This window comes from Arachis stenosperma, chromosome 10 (genome assembly GCF_014773155.1).
Source record: "Arachis stenosperma cultivar V10309 chromosome 10, arast.V10309.gnm1.PFL2, whole genome shotgun sequence".
NCBI lineage: Eukaryota > Viridiplantae > Streptophyta > Magnoliopsida > Fabales > Fabaceae > Arachis > Arachis stenosperma.
This window is the reverse complement of record NC_080386.1, coordinates 133,229,311-133,250,051: the sequence shown is the minus strand read 5'-3', so window position 1 is coordinate 133,250,051 and position 20,741 is coordinate 133,229,311. Positions and strand designations below refer to the sequence as shown.

Here is a 20,741-nt window from a genome sequence, read left to right as displayed (position 1 = left end):
CAACGCCATTATTAAAGTGCGTACCGACCTCAAGGACCACCGAGGTGTTGGAGGAGGTACATAGTGGGATCTGCGGAAACCATCTAGGAGCAAGGTCACTCGCCAGAAAAGTAATCCGAGCAGGATTCTATTGGCCGACCTTGCAAAAAGATGCCACAGACTTTGTGAAAAAGTGCCAGCCATGTCAGATGCATGCAAATTTCCACGTAGCTCCACCAGAAGAGCTCATCAGTATCACTTCTCCCTGGCCCTTCGCAAAATGGGGAATGGATTTGTTAGGTCCCTTTCCCCAAGCACCAGGACAAGTTAAATACTTGATCGTGGGAATAGACTACTTCACAAAGTGGATAGAAGCAGAACCATTAGCCACTATCACCGCTCAAAGAAGTCGCAGATTCCTCTACAAAAACATCATCACAAGGTATGGGATACCTTATTCCATCACCACAGACAATGGTACTCAATTTACCGATGCAACCTTCAGAAGTCTAGTAGCCAGTCTGAAAATCAAGCATCAATTCACCTCGGTTGAACACCCACAAGCCAATGGGCAAGCCGAGGCAGCTAACAAGGTCATACTGGCAGGACTCAAGAAGAGACTCCAGGAAGCAAAGGGAGCTTGGGCAGAAGAGCTCCCTCAAGTGTTATGGGCTTATAGGACAACTCCCCAATCCGCCACGGGAGAAACACCCTTCCGACTAGTCTATGGCGTGGAAGCCATGATTCCAATAGAAATCAATGAGCAAAGCCCAAGGGTAATTCTCCATGACGAGGTCAGAAACATACAGGGGCACAAAGAGGAGCTCGACCTGCTCCCCGAAGTCCGAGAAGATGCCCAAATAAAAGAAGCGGCATTAAAACAAAGGATGACTGCCAGGTACAACAAGAAAGTCATTCGAAGAACATTTGTCCTAGACGACTTGGTCCTAATCAGAAACGACATTGGAGTCAACAAATCAGGAGAAGGAAAGCTCGCCGCAAATTGGAAGGGGCCATACAAAATCAAGGAAGTGTTAGGAAAAGGTTATTATAAAGTAACCGACCTGAATGGCACCGAGCTACCAAGGTCGTGGCATGCTTGTAATATGAAAAGGTACTACAGTTAAAAGCGAACTCTACTCCCTGATGTACTCTTTTCCCAACTTCATGATTTTTTCCCAAAAAAGGGTTTTTTCTGGAGAAGGGTTTTTAACGAGGCATCATAGTAGAGACTAAGGGAATAGACTATCAAAACCCTTAGTAGCGAAAGAAGGTACCTACCCAATCAATAAAGATCTTTTTCATTTATAATATCTCTTATAATATCCTCCTTTATTTTTCTAAGTCTTTCTACGAAACGCGCCGACTTAAGCTCGACAAAACGTGAAAATCCCATGAATCGACCTAGATGGTCGTCAGGATAAAACGACGAGGTACAAGTCGGTGTAAAGAGGTTATATGAGTTGATCGTAAAAACTCGGGAACCAACCCGACTCATAAGTCGGAATGAGACCCCCGAGTATGAAAACTTGGAAACACTTCGATCCATAGATCGGAGTGTACAACCGAGTAGAAGAAAAACGCATCGCAAAAATAACCTAAGTCATGAGAACTCGCTAAAACAAAAGTTGAGTATGAGGAATAACAAAAAGAGATAGGAAAACCTAAGGAAAAGTTTCAAGGACGCCTCGAAAGTCCTCAACGAAAAACAAACAATCCAAAAAGAAAGGTTTTCAAGAAAAAGCTAAGGGGAATTCAGGAAAATCAGAAAAGCATACACGCAAAAGGTAACTTAAAACCCTTATCCAAAAAAGGGGGCATTCACCTTTGTTTAAAAAGCCCTTATCCAAAAAAGGGCACCGAGCAGAATATTTTGTTTATGGCCTTAAAAGGCCAAAAATTGTTCTCACAAATCACCAAACATAAGTTAAAAAAGGGGGGACCCACAGGCCGGGCCCCCATATAGCCACAAAAAATAAAACTATTTTTTCAGAGGAGTAGAGGAACCACCACCACCAGGCCCAGGAGGAGGAACGGAGGACGAACTCGGAGGATCTCGAGGAGGAGACTCAATAATCCTCTGCCCCCGAGTCTTCAAATCTGACTCGGAAACAACCTCGGGGGCAGGAGGATAAACGATGGCGCCATCAATAACTACCTTGTCAAGATGTAGAGGAGAAAGATCCAAGTCGGGAGCGATAACTCTGACTTGCTCCAAGAAAATTCTCCAAGACTCCTCGGCACCATCGGCAATAGAGTCCTCCAACTCGGTGTATGCGTTCCGAGAATTCAGTAAGTCCTTCCTCACGGCCACAATATCCTGAAATAAACTATGGTAGCTGTCTTGTGCCGTTTTCCTCAAATTCGCCTCCAAAGTACATTGAGCCCGCAGCTTACCCTCCTCCTCCTTAAGGTGATCCCTCTCCTTCTTCAACTTATCTCTCTCCTCCTTCAACTCCTTCTCATGTTTTTCATAAAGAAGAATCCTCCCCTCCAGCTCCTCAACCTTCGAGGATGCCCCCAAAGAGCTGAGGGGAGTCTTCTCAAAAATGTCCAAAAGTTTGCCACAAACACTCGCTGTCCTAAAACTCTCCTCGGCCATGGTGGTGAGGTGGTTTCGAACAGAAACATCATCCATACTTATAAAAGGATAGATGTTCTTTCGGACGAATGCCAGAGCATCCGCCTTAACCCCACCATCAAAAGAAGAAGAGCCAGACTCGGAAGTCTTGCGCTTCTTCTTCTCTGGCTCGGAGAGAATTTGGGAAGAAGGGGGTGGTCGAGACAAACTTGAGGAAGAAATAACAATAGGTTGAGAGGGAGTCCCAGTATTTGTAGGAGGAGGAGGAAGAGGAGGAGGAGAGGTGATCGCCCTGGCACCCCCCGACCTAGCCCGGGACTTCGCCTTAGCCTCCTGGACCTTTTGGTAAGCCTCCTGAGCATTCTTTTTTGCCATATCTACAAGAAAAACAACCAACAGTCATAAGTCGGTAATGTTCAAATCGGTAATGTTCAAAGTCGGTAGAAACAACTCGGAAATCAGGAATGCATGCACTACCTAATTGAGTTTGAACAAAGGTCGGCGTTCCTTGAAGGATTTTCCTAGTATCCAAGTATGGGGACCTCCCCCACGCTTCTCGGAAAAACCCCACAATGGCCGCTTCCACCTCGTCCAGGTCATCTGGACCATACTTTTCACAAGGGGAGGCCGGCAACCAATAAAGGGGAAAACGAGGGGAGGAATGCTCATCCAGGAAAAAGGGGTGGTGACCCTCTACGGCTTGAACCTTGAAAAAGTAGTTTTTGAAATCATGAAAAGACTCGTCGAAAAGGGTGAAAATCCTCCGACCTTGTATGGCTCGGAAGGATACCCACTGCTGTTTGTTGTTTAGCCCACTAAAGGGCTTGGTCATATGGAAAAGAAAGAAGAAAATCCTCAAAGAGGTCGGAAAGTCCAGAGCATGGCTAATAAACTGGTAGATCTTCAAAAAACCCCAAGAATTGGGGTGAAGTTGAGTAGGGGCAACTCTACAGTGGTGCAAAACAGATATTTCGAAATCGGAGAAAGGAAGAAAAACACCCAAACGGGTGATCATACATTCATACATGAAGAAAAAATGAGGGGCTGCCTCATTAACTCTCCCAAAACAGACCCGGTCTTCAGGACCCGGGATGATCAGTTCATATTTTGGCTCGTCCTCCTCTGAAGTACAAAGCCGATGATGAGTACGAAGATGAGTGATAAACTCAGCATCGACCAGGGGTTCCTCCCCAAGGACAGTGTCATCAACCCACAAAGAAAGAACATCTACGGAAGCCATTTTTTATAAAGAAAAGTGGCAGAAACCTACAAAAAGAAAAAGAAAAAGAAAAATCAAAAAACACGGTCCCTAAAGGGGAGGGATGCGAAACCAAGAATCTACAGGCCAACCTATCCACTCACAAAACAAAACATGCAAATGTAAAGCATGACATAGAAGAAACAAAACTAACCTTTATCTGAAAAAATGAAGGTTGGAAAGAGCGGAAATCTTCGAACACAAGAATGCAGCACGGGCAGGGAAAGGAGAAGTTTGAAAGATTGCAGAAACGGAAAAACGAAAGAGAGGGAAAGTATTTATAAATAGGCTAAAGGGCATAATGGTAAAAACAAAGCAGTCATTAATGAGACTGCACCGTTACCAAAGCCCTCAATCCCTAAATGATCCCTCAACGGACACGACGCTTGAATTGACGTAACTGTCAGAAAGCAAAAGGTCGCGAAAATCACGTCGGTTCCAAAACCCGTGAAAGTCGGCTACGAACCCGAGTTGAATACTTGAACCCAAGCCTTAAAAGGATCTTGGGCTCAAGTAGGGGCACTGTTCATACCCTGGCCCAATGCTAAGGGCCCAGGTCCAACCAAAAGGCCTGATCCAATAGATTAAGCCTAGCAAAGCACCGACCTCCACTCAAGAAGTCGGTGTCAACCACGACTTAGTATGAAGAAGTCGGTTATGAGATTAGCTGGCAGATAAACACTCATTCAAATGAGTAACCGCCCCGAAAATCTCTCTAACCACTTCATAAAGCCATATCTTAACCTCCCCAAGATAATGGGACGGTTAACACCCTAAAGATACGGCTCTACACCAACGGTGGTTATTGGCTCACCACTATAAGTACACTGACACCAATCAGGTATTTCTAAGCCCAATACTCTCTAGACCTGCTCACACTCTTGCTAACTTAGGCATCGGAGTGTCTTTGCAGGTACCACCCCCCATTCCCGCACGCGCGCAAGTCGGACGGAGCCTCCCGAGTTGCAGACACACCCGGAGTTCTCCTCTTTCATACACTAGGGCCATCAAACGTCATCCATCTTATTAATCTCCGGTTACCCACCGTAACAAACACTTTTTCTTATTACTAATGCAGTGATGTTTCAAAATTTTTGAAGTGTTCCTGATATAGCAATTGAGATACCTAAAAAAAACTCTGATGTTAAAGTCAATATGAATTCTAATAGTGTGTAATTTGATTGAAAAATTATCTGAAGCGAATATTTACAGGTAAATAAGGGTAATTTATGCTAATAAACTATAATTCAAATAATATAGTCTCTTTATAGTTTATATTCGTTTAAAAGATTGCGAGTTCGATTCTCATTCCTAATTTAAAAAAAAAAAGTTGAAGGTGACTTATTATTTTGGTAAATTTGTTCAAGTAAATCGCGCAACGATTGCCACCCTTGGTAATGTGGCAGTTTACATCATAGGTGCTTAGCTCTTGTTTAGTATACTAAATCCTCTTGCGAGTGGGAAGCTCCCAACGTACTTCCCAAATTAGGTCGGATAATGAGTCTATAAGCCCGAATTAAGATCCAATCGTGTCATTGCTATCCAATTTGGCTTTTTGGGCCTGGTTGGATTATATAGTTTCGAAGTCTTATTCAATCTTATTTTCGTGTTGAGGATGTTAAAGTTACTAATAAGACTTAGGTCATTGGAATAAGGATGATAACATTATTCGAATTTACGGGTACCTATTTTAGTGGGATAAGTCTTAAATAGGATAGAATCGAATTTAGATAATACCCACCTCAATATATATATAATATGTAAAATAATTAGTAAAATTATCAATAATATTATATCATATTTAAGTTTTTATCTTAATTTATATTATATATATGATGATGATTATATAAATTTTAAAATTTAATTTTATTTATTGAATTTTAATCATTATAAGAGCAAGTATAGATGGACAGATACTCGTGAAAACGAGTTAGAATTCAATTTTTTATTACCTACAAATGAAAGCAAGACGAATTTCATGCATATTATTGTATGGCAAAGCGGGTCAGGTAGGATAAATACCCACTCCGTTATCACTCCTACATTGGAGTATAGACTTAGGTAGTGACATAATGCATCAAGAAAAAAATTAATATAAATTAATGAAAATAAATAATTCTGACGTTAATTTTAATAATATCATTTTTTTTGTTAAATTTATTCAAATATATAATGTAAATAAATCATGTGCGAATTAGCTTGTAAAAAATAAGAGTAACATTATATATTTTTTTAATTAATTTATTTGATTTTTTTAAAAAAAATTAGGAATTAATTTGTCAATTATTTTTTGTAAAATAATTTATTTTGAGAGTTGAATTCAAAATATTATTCATCCTTGTGGCGTGATTGTATGCTGAGTGCTAAAAGATTGCTTTCTGCAGTGTAGATCGTATAAAGGAGTCTTCAATTGTTTTGGTCTGTATTGTATAACTAGAAACAAAATTAGAAACATATAGTGTGGGGAGATTAAATGAAAATGGAGTCATTAGGTAATTATACTTTAAACTGGATAATTAAGAATATCTTTTGCGCATATAGTATATGAAGTTTAATTTGGAGGAGAAGAAATATGGTTGTGTTTCAAGAATATAAGATTGAGGTGAGAGAAGCTTGGGAGTTGGGATTAATCTGTTAAGGATTAACGATTTATCAAGAATTAGAAGCAAAAGTGAAAAAAAAAAATTTTGTGTTTAAATATAACTATATATAAAGAGAAATTATTAGTTGGGAAAGTTTTCTAAGATGATACCAAAAAAAATTGTTTTTGTTGCACATGTACATCTAACTATAAAATGAGGGGGGCAAAGCATTAGAGAGAAAATTCTATCCGGATAAATGAGTATGGAATAATTGGTTGGAATTTTTTAATTTTTTCATATGCATAATGATAATGAAACTCTCCTAAATCAATTAAGAGATGATAACTTCATTTTTTTCACCTACTCTCCTAAATTAAACTGTGCAAATGTTATATATATATATAATCATAACCTTCAATTCAGTTAGTAAATTTGAATTTAAAAATAACTTGAAAAAAATACTATTAGTAAATCAATATAATACCTAATTCTCTTTGTCTCCACATATAAAATTTTCGAAAATATTATTTATATATTAAAATTAGCAACTATATATTTGTATATATATATAGTTTAACTTATTTTTAATGTATATTTTATATTTTAATTTGTTTTTTACTCTCATAATTAATTTTAACGGCTTAGATTTCTCTTAAAATTAATAAAGTAAAAAACCGTATGATATTTAAGAATCATTAGATAATCTAACAAGTTTGACTCAATTATCATTTAAAAATTTTTAACTATTAACTTTTCAATAAAAATGCACGTAAGCTTTTATCAATAAATAATTATTCATGAAAATATTTAGTTATAATATCGAAACAACGATAAAGTTTGTTAGGAATTAAGATCGTTAAAATGAGCTAAATCTATCGGTTAGCCTGTTTACCCATTTAAATAGGTGAATTTTACCTCTAAAATTAAGTGCATTTAAATTTCGGACTAAACAAATTGATTCCAATTAACAAAAAAAATAACAGGTTAAACGAATTAGTCTGCAGGCTAAACGGACGGTTCGTTTATTTTTTTTATATTTTTCAAAAAGTGTAATATTTGTAATTGATATTAATTTCGATCCAACTCGAAAATTTGATTCATCAACTAAAAAATACGATTTATTTAAGATTTTTGATCTAAAAATAATAATTTTTTATTAAAATATTTTTTAAAATATAAAATAAAAAAATAAACGGATAGCGGCATAAACAGCCTGACTGACAAATTATAACCCACAAATAAAACGAGATTAAGGCTGGCCCATTTGACAGCCTATTATGAACTTACTCTTTTCATTTACACAAGTGAATAGAGTGTAACTAACACTCTAACAGTGTATAACTACCATATGAGGTTAACAAATACCAACCATGAGGGCTGAGGCAGTTATTACACCACAACCACAAGTCATAACTGTTTGATAAGCATATTCAACTAAGTACTAACTAATCAAATCAAAACCTTCGGAATTAACAAGAAACAAAATTGACCAAAACTCACTCTGCTTCAGTTTCTGAGCTACTCTATCTGTTCTTCTTCTGCCACATCTATGTGAAATTCTGAATTGTGAAGTGAACCAAAAAAAAAAAAAAGAAAAAAAAGAAGAAGCAGCATGTCAGAATCAAACGCCCTAGCAAATGGCTTGGCCGGTGCCGGTGGCGGTATCATTGCTCAAATCATAACTTATCCTCTTCAAACGGTACCTCTTCTTCTTCTTCTTCTTAATTTTATTTATTTATTTATTAGTATTCTAATCAATTTTCCATTGCAATTTGAAGGTAAACACGCGTCAGCAAACTGAGAGAACACTGAAGAGGAACAATCAGAGTTTGCTTCTTCAGTCTTCCAATACAACCACTACTTCTGCTCCTGGCACTCTTCTTCAGATCCTTCATGTGTTAATTTAATTTAATTTAATTCTCCTCTTTTTATTTTGTTCTCTTTTATTTTCCCTATTTCGGATCATGTTTTAATTTGTTTATAAAATTTATGATATTTTTTTTTTGGTCAGGTAATTGGAAGTGAGGGTTGGGGTGGACTCTACAGTGGCCTTAAGCCTTCTCTGCTTGGAACTGCTGCTTCACAGGTTATCAATTTCAATGTTATTCAAGGTTTAGTTCTGTGATATGATGATTGTGTATTTTGTGTTGTTATTGTTAGGGTTTCATCTGAATTATGCTATTTCAAATGGTGTCAGGGAATATACTATTACTTCTATCAGATTTTCAAGAACAAGGCAGTGGCTTTTGCAGCTGCTAGAAAACTTAAAGGCCATGGAGATGGTACTGTTGGAATGTTTGGTTGGCTTGTTGTTGCTGCTATTGCTGGGTGAACAATACTATCTCTACTTTTCTCTCTCATTTTGATTCTTTGATTTGTATTGTTATTTATATTGCTGTAATTGTCTCATTTTGCAGGTCCTTGAATGTGCTGCTAACAAATCCAATATGGGTTCTTGTGACTCGTATGCAGGTAGGCGCCACGCATTCAATACTGTATATTTTACTACAATTTTGAGTTTGTATGGCATTATGATTGCTTTTCATAATAAGATTTATAATCTAATATTGGCATTCCTAGGTTATGTGGTATAGGGTGACTTAGAATTCTTAATAATGGTCATTGTCCAATTTCCATGATGCATTATATAAACAATGCAACCATGTTTTGGGTCCGATTTCGATGTGACATTTACTTATTGTTTGATTCTAGACACATACTCAAGCAGAAAGAAAAATCATGGAGGAAAAGAAAGAGGCCTTGAGGATGGCAGCTTCTGAAAGCAGCTTAGCAGGCTCAATATTACGAGAGAAATTGGCTGAACTTGATTCTAAGAAACCACGGCCATATGGAACTATACATGCAGTTAGTCTCTGGATTCTTCTTGCACATTCTACTTTCGATTATCGCTTATGTTGTCACATTGGTCAGGGAATGATTCAGGACATACTTCAATTTTAGATTTGTCATTGTAGTATTGAAAGAAAAGTATATGCTATTTTAGAGTTGTCATATTTCTGGTCACATGAGATGTTTTCTGTTTTGATAATGCTGATTTTGTTTTGGATGAAAGGCTAATGAAGTGTATAGTGAAGCTGGTATTGTTGGATTTTGGAAGGGTGTCATCCCTGCACTTATTATGGTTAGTCTCATGATCTGTTACATTGATGTGTTAAGTTCATGAAGAAGATTTAGATATATAATCTTTTTAAGAGTTGGAATTTGAATTACAGGTCTGCAATCCATCAATACAGTTTATGATTTATGAGAGCTCATTAAAGCGTCTAAGGGCGCGATCGTCTAAGAAGCAGGGTAATGTAACTGCATTGGAGGTATAGAGCACAGTTAGAAACCCCTTTTAATTTGTTTGATGGAAAATTACATTGATCTCTGTGATATTTGTTGAAATTCAATTTGACTCTTCTTTATTTCTAAACACATACATTCATCTCTCAAGGTCTTTCTCCTGGGAGCATTAGCAAAACTTGGAGCAACCGTTTCAACATATCCCTTACTGGTTGTCAAGGTAAAACCATATATATATATGAAGCGATCATGATTCATGAGTGTGGATGTTGTTTTGCATTCATTCAAGGAAGCAGAGTTTCATACCTTTGACTCTTGCATGTTGGACACTATGCAAGTCTTGCCTGCAATAACATGTAAATCTAAGTGACTATTTTGCAGATCTAGTTCTTTTGTATGTGCCTAATGAGTCTTATAACTTCATATTGCAGTCAAGGCTTCAAGCAAAACAGGAGATTGGTGCTAGTAACTCATTAAGATACTCAGGTTTGCTTTTAGATAGATTCCATGCATATCAACTCTTCCTTTGGACTTTTTACATTGTTGTTTTATATAATGTTATTTTCCACAATACCACTTTAACTTTTCAATTTTTTTTTTCTTTTGACCTTTTCTAATGTTACAAATGCAGGTACCTTTGATGCAATACTGAAAATGATCCGTTATGAAGGATTGCCTGGTTTTTATAAAGGGATGAGCACAAAGATAGTACAGAGTGTTTTTGCAGCTTCTGTTCTATTCATGATTAAGGAGGAGCTTGTTAAGGCTTTCATTTCATTGGCAGATAAGAGCAAAAAAGTTGTATCAAATTTGAGGAATTAACTTTCATTCCTCCTTATAAGCTAAAGAAAGAAATGAGCAGATAAACTTTGCAATATGGAAGAAACTTCCTCTCCCCAATGCAGTTATAATGCTCACAGCTTATGGTGAAGCATAAAAGTAAGACTAACTTTGACAGCTTTGGAGAGCTAATGAAGCTGTAGAGAGTGCTGCAGAAGAATATTTAGTCTCAAACGTGAATATTAAGAGCATCCTTTCTTTTCTCAACCTTCATTTGTAATCATATATTTACGGCACGTTGCAAACATTATAAAATTGTTGCGTGCTACTGTGCTAGCATCACCATGTATTGCTATTGTTACGATACTTATGAATATGATTGAGGGATTTTATCTCTAATTATAGCTAATTCACTAATTCATAATAATAAATGGCCACTGCCTACTAATTCACTTTTTTATAAATTAAATAATAATAATAATAATAAATTTGAGCCTATCTAAGACACTAGAACTGAAAAGTCATAAGGTTTAACTCTTAGAATTAACAATTTTTTGTTATACAGTATTTATGATGAAGAGAATTGTTGAAAAACAATTACACTAATTAATTATCTTCTATATTCCTGTTGGAGAAACTCTTGGAATTCAGCCGTTTTTAATAATTTTAGTATTATTTGATCAATATAAATATTAAATTTTCTTCACAAATATATTTTAGTAATTTATATATGTAAATTCTTAAAAATATAGGTACAAATTATATTAATTTATGTGTACAGATTCAGTAAACATATGTGTAAATTATATATTTTTTGTGTATAAATTTTTATAAATATGAGTATAAATTATTATTGGATAAATACTAATTCTAAATCATAATATTTACTGGTTATGTAGTATTTCTCTTCCTATTATATATAGTATAGTATATAAATATAAAAATATAGATTTAATTTTAACACAATATCACTAGCTTTACATATAAATTCAATTATATATTATTATATTAATAAAAATAATTATTTTTATGTCTATCTTGTAAATTCTTATCTATAAAATTAAATATGATTGGATACATTTTTTTATATTAACAGTGTATTAAAATTAAATTTATTTTTAAATAGGGTTGTTGAGTAAAGAAAATAATGAAAAAAAAGAAATAATTCAAATGGGCCATTAAATGAAATTAGAACCATAATCCAAGTACATGTTGGGCCAAACAGTATCGAACCGGGTTGAGTTGATCCAGGAGAAGCGAGCTCCTTGCTCCCATCTTCCCTCCAAATGGAACCATAACTGCCTAAGCTGCCACCGGTCGTGATCCGCCGTGCACTGCCGCACGACGTCTATTGTTGCCGCACCTTGAGATCCCCGACGTCGCCGGTTCTGATTCGGTTGTCGCCGACGTGTACGAGTGTGCTGGTGGTGTAATTGATGGAACAGACAGAGCGAAGAGAAGAAGGCTAAAAAGGTAAAAAAAAAAAAAAACTCATTGATACTGATTCAGTTATTTATTTACAGTCTTTGGTAGATGTTGCCGGTGTCTGTGATTGTATTTATTGAGTAATGCTAACTAATTAGTACAATATACATGATTTGTGGATTAAGCTTTAGATTGTAGTTACTGAATTTTTGTACGATGATTATGCCAAACTGTCAGTTAGGTTAGTTTTCTATCATGGTAAATGTGTAGTATATAATGAAGTGTGAATTATTGGAGACTATTATGAGGTTGCCTATACTCTGATTTTTGGTACTTCAATTTTCTGAACCTTTCTCAACCCCTAAGTTTTGCTGATTTGGTTCTCTGAAGTCTAGTTTGAGAGAGAATTGTGTTAGTTCTAGTTAGATATTTATATTTGTATGATTTTTGAAGAGTAGAGGGTGATTGAGTATGGATTTCTGAGTAAAACATATTCTTTTATCCTCTTTTCAGGCAGCATTAACATCTTGCCGACCCTGTCACTGGTGCTCCCATGGACCATCCAAAACCCACAATGGACTCTCCCAAACCCCAAAGCCAGAACCTTTTCTCATCCTCAGACACCCTGATAGGCGACAGGGCCATCACGTACCTCAAACGTCATCCCCATTGCCTCCCCACACTCTCCCCTCACTTCACTCCCAATGCTGCCTCCTATGCCCTGCTCACTCTCCAACACCACAAGCCCCACACCCTCCTCCTCAAGTTCCTCCAATGGGCTCGCCCCCACCCTTTCCTTACCCTCCCTTGCAAGTGCCTTGCTCTTCATCTTCTCACCCGGTTCAAGCTCTTCAACCATGCCCAATCCCTTGCTGAGGAAGTCATTTTATCCACTTCCCCAAACGACCCCATGGGATCCCTCGTTTTCCACCAGCTCAGGGACTCCTATCACTCCTGCAACTCCAGCTCTGCGGTCTTTGACTTGCTTGTTAAGTCTTACTCTCGTCTTAATTTAACTCACAAGGCAATGAACATTATTCATTTGGCAAAAGATCACGGGTTTATGCCTAGTGTGCTAGCGTACAACACAGTGCTTGATGCTATTATGAGGTCTAAGCTGTCTGTCAGCGATGCAGAGTATGTGTTGAGGGATATGAATCAAAATGGTGTGTCGCCAAATATATATACTTATAATGTTTTGATTAGGGGGTTTATTGTTGAAGGGAGGTTAGAGGAAGGGTTTGGTGTAATGCGTGAGATGGAGAGGAGTGGGTGTTTGCCAAATGTGGTTACTTTTAACACTTTGATAGATGGATGTTGTAAAGCGAGGAGGGTGGGGGAGGCTTTCGAGTTGTTGAGGGGGATGTCAAGGAAGGGGGTGGAAGCCAATCTGGTTTCATATAATGCTGTTATGAATGGATTGTGTCGCGAGGGGAGGATGAGTGAGACGAGGGAATTGCTTTCGGAGATGGAGAGGAGAGGCTTGGCACCAGATGAGGTGACTTATAATACGCTTGTTAATGGATACTGTAAAGAAGGGAATTTCCACCATGCACTTGTTCTTCATGCCGAGATGGCAAGGAAGGGACTGTCTCCAAATGTTGTTACTTACACCACATTGATCAATAGTATGTGCAAGGCTAAGAATTTAGGCCGTGCGATGGAGTTTTTGAATCAGATGCGAGTTAGAGGGCTGAGCCCAAATGAGAGGACGTATACAACTATAATTGATGGCTTCTGCCAGCAGGGGTTGTTGAACGAGGCTTATAAGGTTTTGAGTGAAATGATTGTTAGTGGATTTTGGCCGTCAATTATAACCTACAATGCACTTGTCCATGGATATTGTGTTTTGGAGAGGATGGAAGAAGCCATGGGAGTTTTAAGGGGTATGGTTGAGAGGGGGTTGTCCCCAGATGTTGTGAGTTATAGCACAGTTATATCTGGATTCTGCCGAATTCTAGAGTTGGGAAAGGCATTCAAGTTGAAGCTTGAGATGGTTGAAAAGGGTGTGCTGCCTGATGCTGTCACATATTCGTCGCTTATTCAAGGTCTCTCTCAGCAGAGGAAATTGGGTGAAGCGTTTGATCTCTTCCAAGAAATGATGAACAGGGGTCTTTCACCTGATGAATGTACCTACACTAGTTTGATAAATGCTTATTGTGTGGAAGGGGAACTAGGTAAGGCTCTCCATTTGCATGATGAAATGATAAAGAAGGGGTTTCTGCCTGATGTAGTTACCTATAGTGTTCTTATTAATGGACTTAATAAAAAAGCTAGGACAAGAGAAGCAAAAAAGCTTCTTCTGAAGTTGTTTTCTGATGGATCTATACCAAATGATGTAACATACGATACTTTGATACAAAACTGCAGTAACAATGAATTTAAGAGTGTGGTTGCTCTTGTCAAAGGATTCTGCATGAAGGGTTTAATGAAGGAAGCAGATCAAGTTGTTGAGACAATGCTTGAGAAGAATTATAAGCCCAATGAAGCAGTTTATAATTTATTGATACATGGACATTGTAGAGGTGGAAATGTTCATAAGGCGTACAATTTGTACAAGGAGATGGTGCGTCATGGTTTTGTTTCTCATACTGTAACGGTGATTGCTCTAGTTAAAGCTCTATCTGGAAAAGGGATGAATGACGAGGTGAGTCAGGTAATGCAAAACATATTGAGGAGCTGCAGGCTCAGTGAAGCCGAGCTAGCGAAAGTACTTCTTGAAATTAACTTCAAAGAAGGTAACATGGATGCTGCAATAAATGTCCTAGTTGATATGGCCAAGGATGGCCTGCTACCTGATGGTGGGAAGTTCACATATTCTCCAGCAACTACATAATATTTTTCGTTGTGTTGAACTTGTTGCATTGAAGTTTGAACCACCCCTTCATGCTAAATATCTAGCATGATTGTGCTTGAGGACTTGGAATGCAGGGACGGGTTCTTGTCAAGAATGAGATTTCAATTTGTCTCCCATATTGATCTGCTTTCTAAATTCCTAACGACAGGTATGTCTACAATAACAATAGGATGCAATAGGAATGATAATCCATTTTATTTCCATTCCCATTCCTATTTTTTCATAGTATTTCCACAATACCAAATATGACAATTTTTTTAATTTCCTTTAGATTTCAAGTTCGAGGAGTTACTTTTTATGAAGGATATAAACGGTATGGGAATGCTGCTTAAATTGAGAAATTATCTCTGGGCATGTAAGTTCATGTAAGACTATATAGTATTTACTATTTAGATTTGAGTGCTGTTAATGATTAAAGCAATTGATAAAGCTAAATGCAAAAGTTAGACTAATTGACAATGATTTGCATGAAATTACAATAGCAGACATTGATAATCTGCAGGCTGGAATCTCCAGTAACACGTAGAAGTTCAAAACTGCCAAGATTTTGAAGAAATGCGACGACTTGCGCAAACGGATTGAATCCTAGTAGCCGGGCACAGCATTATTGCGGGATGTCACTGAAATCTCTGGTACAAGTTCAGGGGATTCTAGCAGGGTTGCAGTCATGTATGGCATTGCTAATGAATGGTATTGATTTTTTAAGTGTTGAATTGACATTCATTATTCAGAGAGTAGTGAGCTGTGCTACAAATGGCAAATGTTATTAGTTGAATATTGTGATTTCTTGTTCAAGGATACTGGAGTTCTTTTCTAACGTTTAAGAGTTATTTCAGAAAATTTCTAGAAAATGAAATTAAAAAAAAATCAACCAAAATATTTTACTTAATAAAATATGACGTTTTTCTTTTTTGTTGCATTTGTAGTCTCGGTAAAACACTTGTATTTTTTTATCCAATAAATACCACATGAACTAAGTATCTGATAATATGATAGTGTAAATTACCGGATCAAAATCAAACTATTTATTTATTCTGTCAATCATACTTAATTTAGTTTGACAAATAACGCTTTTAATTTTCAACAAAATTAGTTTCATAAGCACACGCCAGTGGAGCATAAAATACATGCAAGTTGTTCTGCAAACATGACGTGTTAAGCTAATACAACCTTCTAATTGTATTTGACAATCTCATGATCTCGCTAAAGTCGAAATAGATTTTCGCTGAATAAACACAATATACCAAAAACTGAAAGCTACCACTACCACATACAATGTACAAAAAACATAACAAGCGTAAAAGACGAAAATAGACATAACTAATAATAACCTTGTGTAGTAAATGTAAATCTATATTCTCTATTCTTGTGTGTAAATTGAAACACCCCTTCTCATCCATTTTTCAATCACCTTGTGGATGAAACGGAAACAACATGAATGAAATTAATGACATATATGCACCGCGCTACCAAGCTAACCAATTTCAAACCAACCAACGCAAGTTGGCATAGAAGGATGAATGGATGATGGTCTGTGTCCCTTAACCATCTTTTCCGGATTCAATACTCACTGGAGGATGGAAATGGAGCTTGCTTGCTTGGGAGGGTGGTCCACTTTGCCTCTGCAGTATCCGAGGAATTAGTCATTGGGCTTTTGACATGATAGATACCTTGGTGCAAAAAAAAAAAAATTAATTTCAAATCAACTTGGATTGGTAGACTATTCAGCCTGTTCCTCCCAGTAGACTCTTGAATGAAGTTCAGATCCGTCTGATGTTCAAACTGAAGATTAACCTTTTATGATTCATGAACGTTCCATTGACATAACTCTTGAGCTAATGAGATGTAAATCAGAAGTTGCATTGAAGCTCAAGCACCCTAACAAACCGTGCTTGTAAGGCAGCATTGTTTTCTTCTTCAATTCCTCAGAGGCAGCCCGGTTCACCGTGTAATGCAACTCGTGAGCGGAAACTCTCCGTTTCGACACCGAACCGGAATTCTCCTCCGCCGTCGCCGTCGCCGTTGTGGACCGGAAGCTCAAGTTCCCGACGTCGTCATCTTCGTCGTAATGCGGCTTCGTTTTGGACAGAACCACGTACTTTCTGAATGCATCGTTGTCCTTATATCTCCCCTCTGATGCACTGCGAAACAGTAGAATATCCTTTATCCTCCATTTTCGGTATCGTTTTCTGAACCAAATCGATGACAAGAACGAAGATATCGCAGTTTCGGAGAATAAGGATGAAAGGCCTTTCTTCTCTTTTTTGCTATCATCACTCTGTTTTTGTTGCTGCGGTTGCGATTGCGATTGCGGTTTTTCTTCTCTTAACCTTTCATGTGTTGCTACTTTTGGTGTTGGTGGTGGATCAATGGAAGATGCGGTGTTAAGAGGGCGGATCATACCGCGGTCGAAGAGCTCGTCGGCGGCGGAGAGGGAAGGTCTTTGGAGTTGGCCGCTGAATTCGAATTCGAAATCGAAATCATTTTGTTGTTGTTGTTGGGGGGTTGAAGGTGCTGTGAAGAAAGGGGAGGAGCAGTTACTGTGGAAATTGAAGTCCATAGAGTGAATAGGAACTGCTATGGCAACTTCCATTTCAACTGCTTTTATTTATTATTTGTGTTTGATGAATCAATTCGCAATCGTATTTGAAGTTCAAACGTATATATATGGGTGGGTAACAGGGTAAGAAACTAAGAGTTGATGAGAATGAAACAGAGAATGAGGATGATGACAATGGACAAGGGAAAAAGTAACCAAAAGGTGAAAGTGGAAAAAGGGAGATTTAGATTTTGGTGCAATGATGAGTTTTTTAATGTGCTTTTCGTTTGAAATAATTTGAAGCTTCCATCTAGGTAACAAACTGTTGGATATATATATACTTTTTGTTTTTGATATTAGAGTGGGAACGATGTGTTTTTTCGAAATGTAAACGGTTAGATTGTTATTTTTAAATGTGAAACCGTTTAATTAGAGAAGTAAAAGTTAGACGTTTGATGTGTTAGGTGTATTAAAATAAAGATCGTCCAATTTGTAGAGGTACAGAAATTGGACTGTTTGATTGTGTTAAAAAAAAGTTGAGATATAAAAGTCGGACCCTCTAATTTATATATTTTTCACAATTTTAAAAAATACCAAAATTTACAATATTAAGATATACCACTACTTTTACCTCTATATAAAAAAAAGGCTATTTTTTAAGGGTAACAAATGATAAAATGATTAAGATATTATGTTATTGATAGTCATAGAGCAATATAATTATATGATCTTCAATGTTTATACTTTATAGATGATCTCATATAAAAAAATCCTTATACATTGTATTTTGTAGTATTTTTTTTGTTTAATATTTTATGTATATTAAAAATGACTCATCAAATCATTTATTATATATTTGTATATATATTAATTTATATTTTTTGATTAAATAAATAATTACTAGAATAATCAAAATCTGTTCTAGTAAAATGTGTTTAAATTAATATAATAATTTTTTTAAAAAAATGTAAATACGTAATTCTATATACGATAATGGTTGACTTTTTTATATAGATATTTTTTTTAAATAATCACCGTATTTATCATAGATCACGGTGAGTTAATTCCTTCTCTAAATTGTTTATAGATTCTAAATTAAATGTCAAAATTTTGTGTGGTGTGTAGGTGGCTCTTCTAGCTGTCAATGATTGTATGATTATCTTGCCGAATAAAAGTCTTTCTTCCTAGTAAAAAAATAATAATTAAGAAACATGTAAAATGATTAAAGTATGTCAATGTTGCAAATCCATCCAAATCTACTCTTCTTTCGATGTTTGTTCATAATTTTCTCAATTGGTATTCAATCAACAAGAAGAAAGACTGTTAATCTTTTATATACCTCTGTAATTCATTAATTCTCCATATAATTAAAACGGTGGCCATTCAAATTCCAGCAAATAACCGTTGAAACTTTATGAAACTAAATTAAAACACAAGCCTACTGAAAAAAAAATCTAATAAGATAATTTGGGCATTCAAGTTCTAAATAAATTTACCGTTGAAATTAAAGGAAAACAAGCACCTTAGCTAAAGAAGAATAAAGATGCAAGACAAAGCTTTTTTCGGTTCTCTTTTCTGATAAGATAGCGGTTAAGTTACCGTTTTGTGTGTTCTATAGTTCTCCTTTTTCATCTGTTTGATAAGGATTTTTAGGAATAATGCTAACTTTTTCTGGTGATGATTAAAGTGGTCACATAGATTGATACACCAAAGTTTCTAATTTCTATACTCAGTCTCCTAAACTAAAATATCACAATAATACTCCGTGATACTTTGGTTTGGGTAAATTATTTTTTCAATCTTTATTTTTTAGAGAATCTGAAATTTTGAATCAAAATTTAAGATTTAAAATTTAAAATTTAAAATTTATAATATAGAAGTCATTTTAAAAAGTTAGTTAATAATAATCGAAAAAATAAGTTAATTTTCTAATTGAATTTAAATGACACATTTAATGAATTTATGAACAATGAGATTATGAGAATATACTTGTTTACTTATCACCCACCCTTGTTGCTAAACAGATCATTATCACCCACCCTCCCACAGGAATTATATAGCTTGCATTTGACAAATTTGCATTTTTCAACTTGAATAGGATCAAATTTTAAACGGGTGGAATTAGGAAATATCTAGAATAAAACGAAAATTAGATTTTCGAGAATTTTGATATTGGATTAATTAGTTTTTTTTTAAATATCAATTAGATTCTTTATAATAATAAATGGTGGATATAAATATTTTTCTATTAATGAATAATATAAAATAAAATAAAATTATTTATGTATTTTGTTATCTATAATAATACATATTCTATTACTTACTACCACATAAATATAAAAACGATATAATTTTGAATAGTAAAATATTTATTATTTTTTAAATTTTTAAATATTTTTTATTAACCATTTTTTATTTATCATGAATCTTATTAGAATAGGTGAAATTTTGCTCTAAAAATTATTATTTACATAACAATTTTTCATAAGTAAACATGTCGGTATGTCACAAGAATTAACATATATATATACCACGATTACGCAATGAATTGATAAAAAGACATTACTTATCTACTTAATTTAAAGTCAAAATCTTCTTAGACTCCTTTATCCTTTTTGTATCTTGCAAAGTCCTAACAAATTAAGCTGTAATTCCTGACACATATATCCTGTCAAAGACATTAAATTTATATCTTGTATTGTTGAACTGTATTAAATACTGCACTATGAAATTAAGACATATATAAAAATACGCGAATTGTATATCTACTCTAATGTCAAAACTCAAAAGAGTTGGATAGGATTTCTGTTGTGACTATTGCACTTACCATAGTTGAATAGTATTTGAATTTGAAGTTTTTATTATGAATAAGATTCAATGATCAATTATGAATTATAAATACATTATTATTATTGTTGGTGGTTGGTCAGTTGGGTAGATATACACTAAAAATAGATTTTATAACTCGATTGCCCATTTTTAATTTCATGATAATTTACCAACCCATGTACTGCATTCTAGAATGTGGGGAAAGATTTTTTATCCAACATAAATTTAGTTAGAAATACATAACCATAAGAAACGTTGGATTGATAAGTTCGTTCAATCCTTAAAAAGTGACATTTTTGAAATTTTTTCCTGCACTGCACTGCCAAAGAGAACCACGAGTTCAACGTTTTCTATAGTTAAGAACATGCAGCTTAATTTATTTTAGAAAGAGACCTCTGAGTCCATGATATAATGAAACATTTATCCTTTATTAAAAAATAAAAAATTTTGTTAATAAAATATTTTAAGTAAAAAATTTGAATAGAAAATGTAAATTAATTGAAAATGTTTTAAGTATCTTACACATTAAATGTGCTAGAAGAATATTTATTTTATTTTTTAACTATTAGCTTTCTATAACATTCATTAAATAAACCTTTTTTTTT

At 35.4% G+C, this 20,741-nt stretch overlaps 3 protein-coding genes across 6 annotated transcripts; 2 read left to right on the top strand and 1 right to left on the bottom strand.

Moving 5' to 3' along the window:
* Window positions 1-7,790: 7,790 nt before the first annotated feature.
* LOC130958046 (peroxisomal nicotinamide adenine dinucleotide carrier-like) lies at window positions 7,791-10,896 on the top strand. Its single transcript, XM_057884933.1, has 11 exons — window positions 7,791-8,099; window positions 8,179-8,295; window positions 8,412-8,486; window positions 8,598-8,728; window positions 8,818-8,872; window positions 9,113-9,265; window positions 9,474-9,542; window positions 9,634-9,732; window positions 9,858-9,926; window positions 10,138-10,192; window positions 10,338-10,896. Exons 1-11 carry the CDS (start codon window positions 8,013-8,015, stop codon window positions 10,526-10,528), a joined length of 1,101 nt encoding a protein of 366 aa, XP_057740916.1. The 5' UTR covers window positions 7,791-8,012; the 3' UTR covers window positions 10,529-10,896.
* Window positions 10,897-11,714: 818 nt separating this feature from the next.
* LOC130954509 (pentatricopeptide repeat-containing protein At5g39710) lies at window positions 11,715-15,568 on the top strand. 4 transcript variants are annotated; one of them, XM_057881256.1, is made up of 4 exons: window positions 11,715-11,959; window positions 12,425-14,916; window positions 15,040-15,123; window positions 15,271-15,568. In XM_057881256.1, exon 2 carries the CDS (start codon window positions 12,465-12,467, stop codon window positions 14,745-14,747), a length of 2,283 nt encoding a protein of 760 aa, XP_057737239.1. In that variant the 5' UTR covers window positions 11,715-11,959; window positions 12,425-12,464; the 3' UTR covers window positions 14,748-14,916; window positions 15,040-15,123; window positions 15,271-15,568. The 4 variants fall into 4 exon arrangements, with proteins under 4 accessions (XP_057737239.1, XP_057737241.1, XP_057737240.1 ...); XM_057881258.1 differs by having other exon boundaries at window positions 15,251-15,568; XM_057881257.1 differs by having other exon boundaries at window positions 15,040-15,133.
* A 1,004-nt stretch (window positions 15,569-16,572) lies between these two features.
* On the bottom strand, window positions 16,573-17,361 carry LOC130957820 (uncharacterized). Its single transcript, XM_057884665.1, has one exon. It carries the CDS (start codon window positions 17,359-17,361, stop codon window positions 16,573-16,575), a length of 789 nt encoding a protein of 262 aa, XP_057740648.1.
* Between the last annotated feature and the right edge of the window lie 3,380 nt (window positions 17,362-20,741).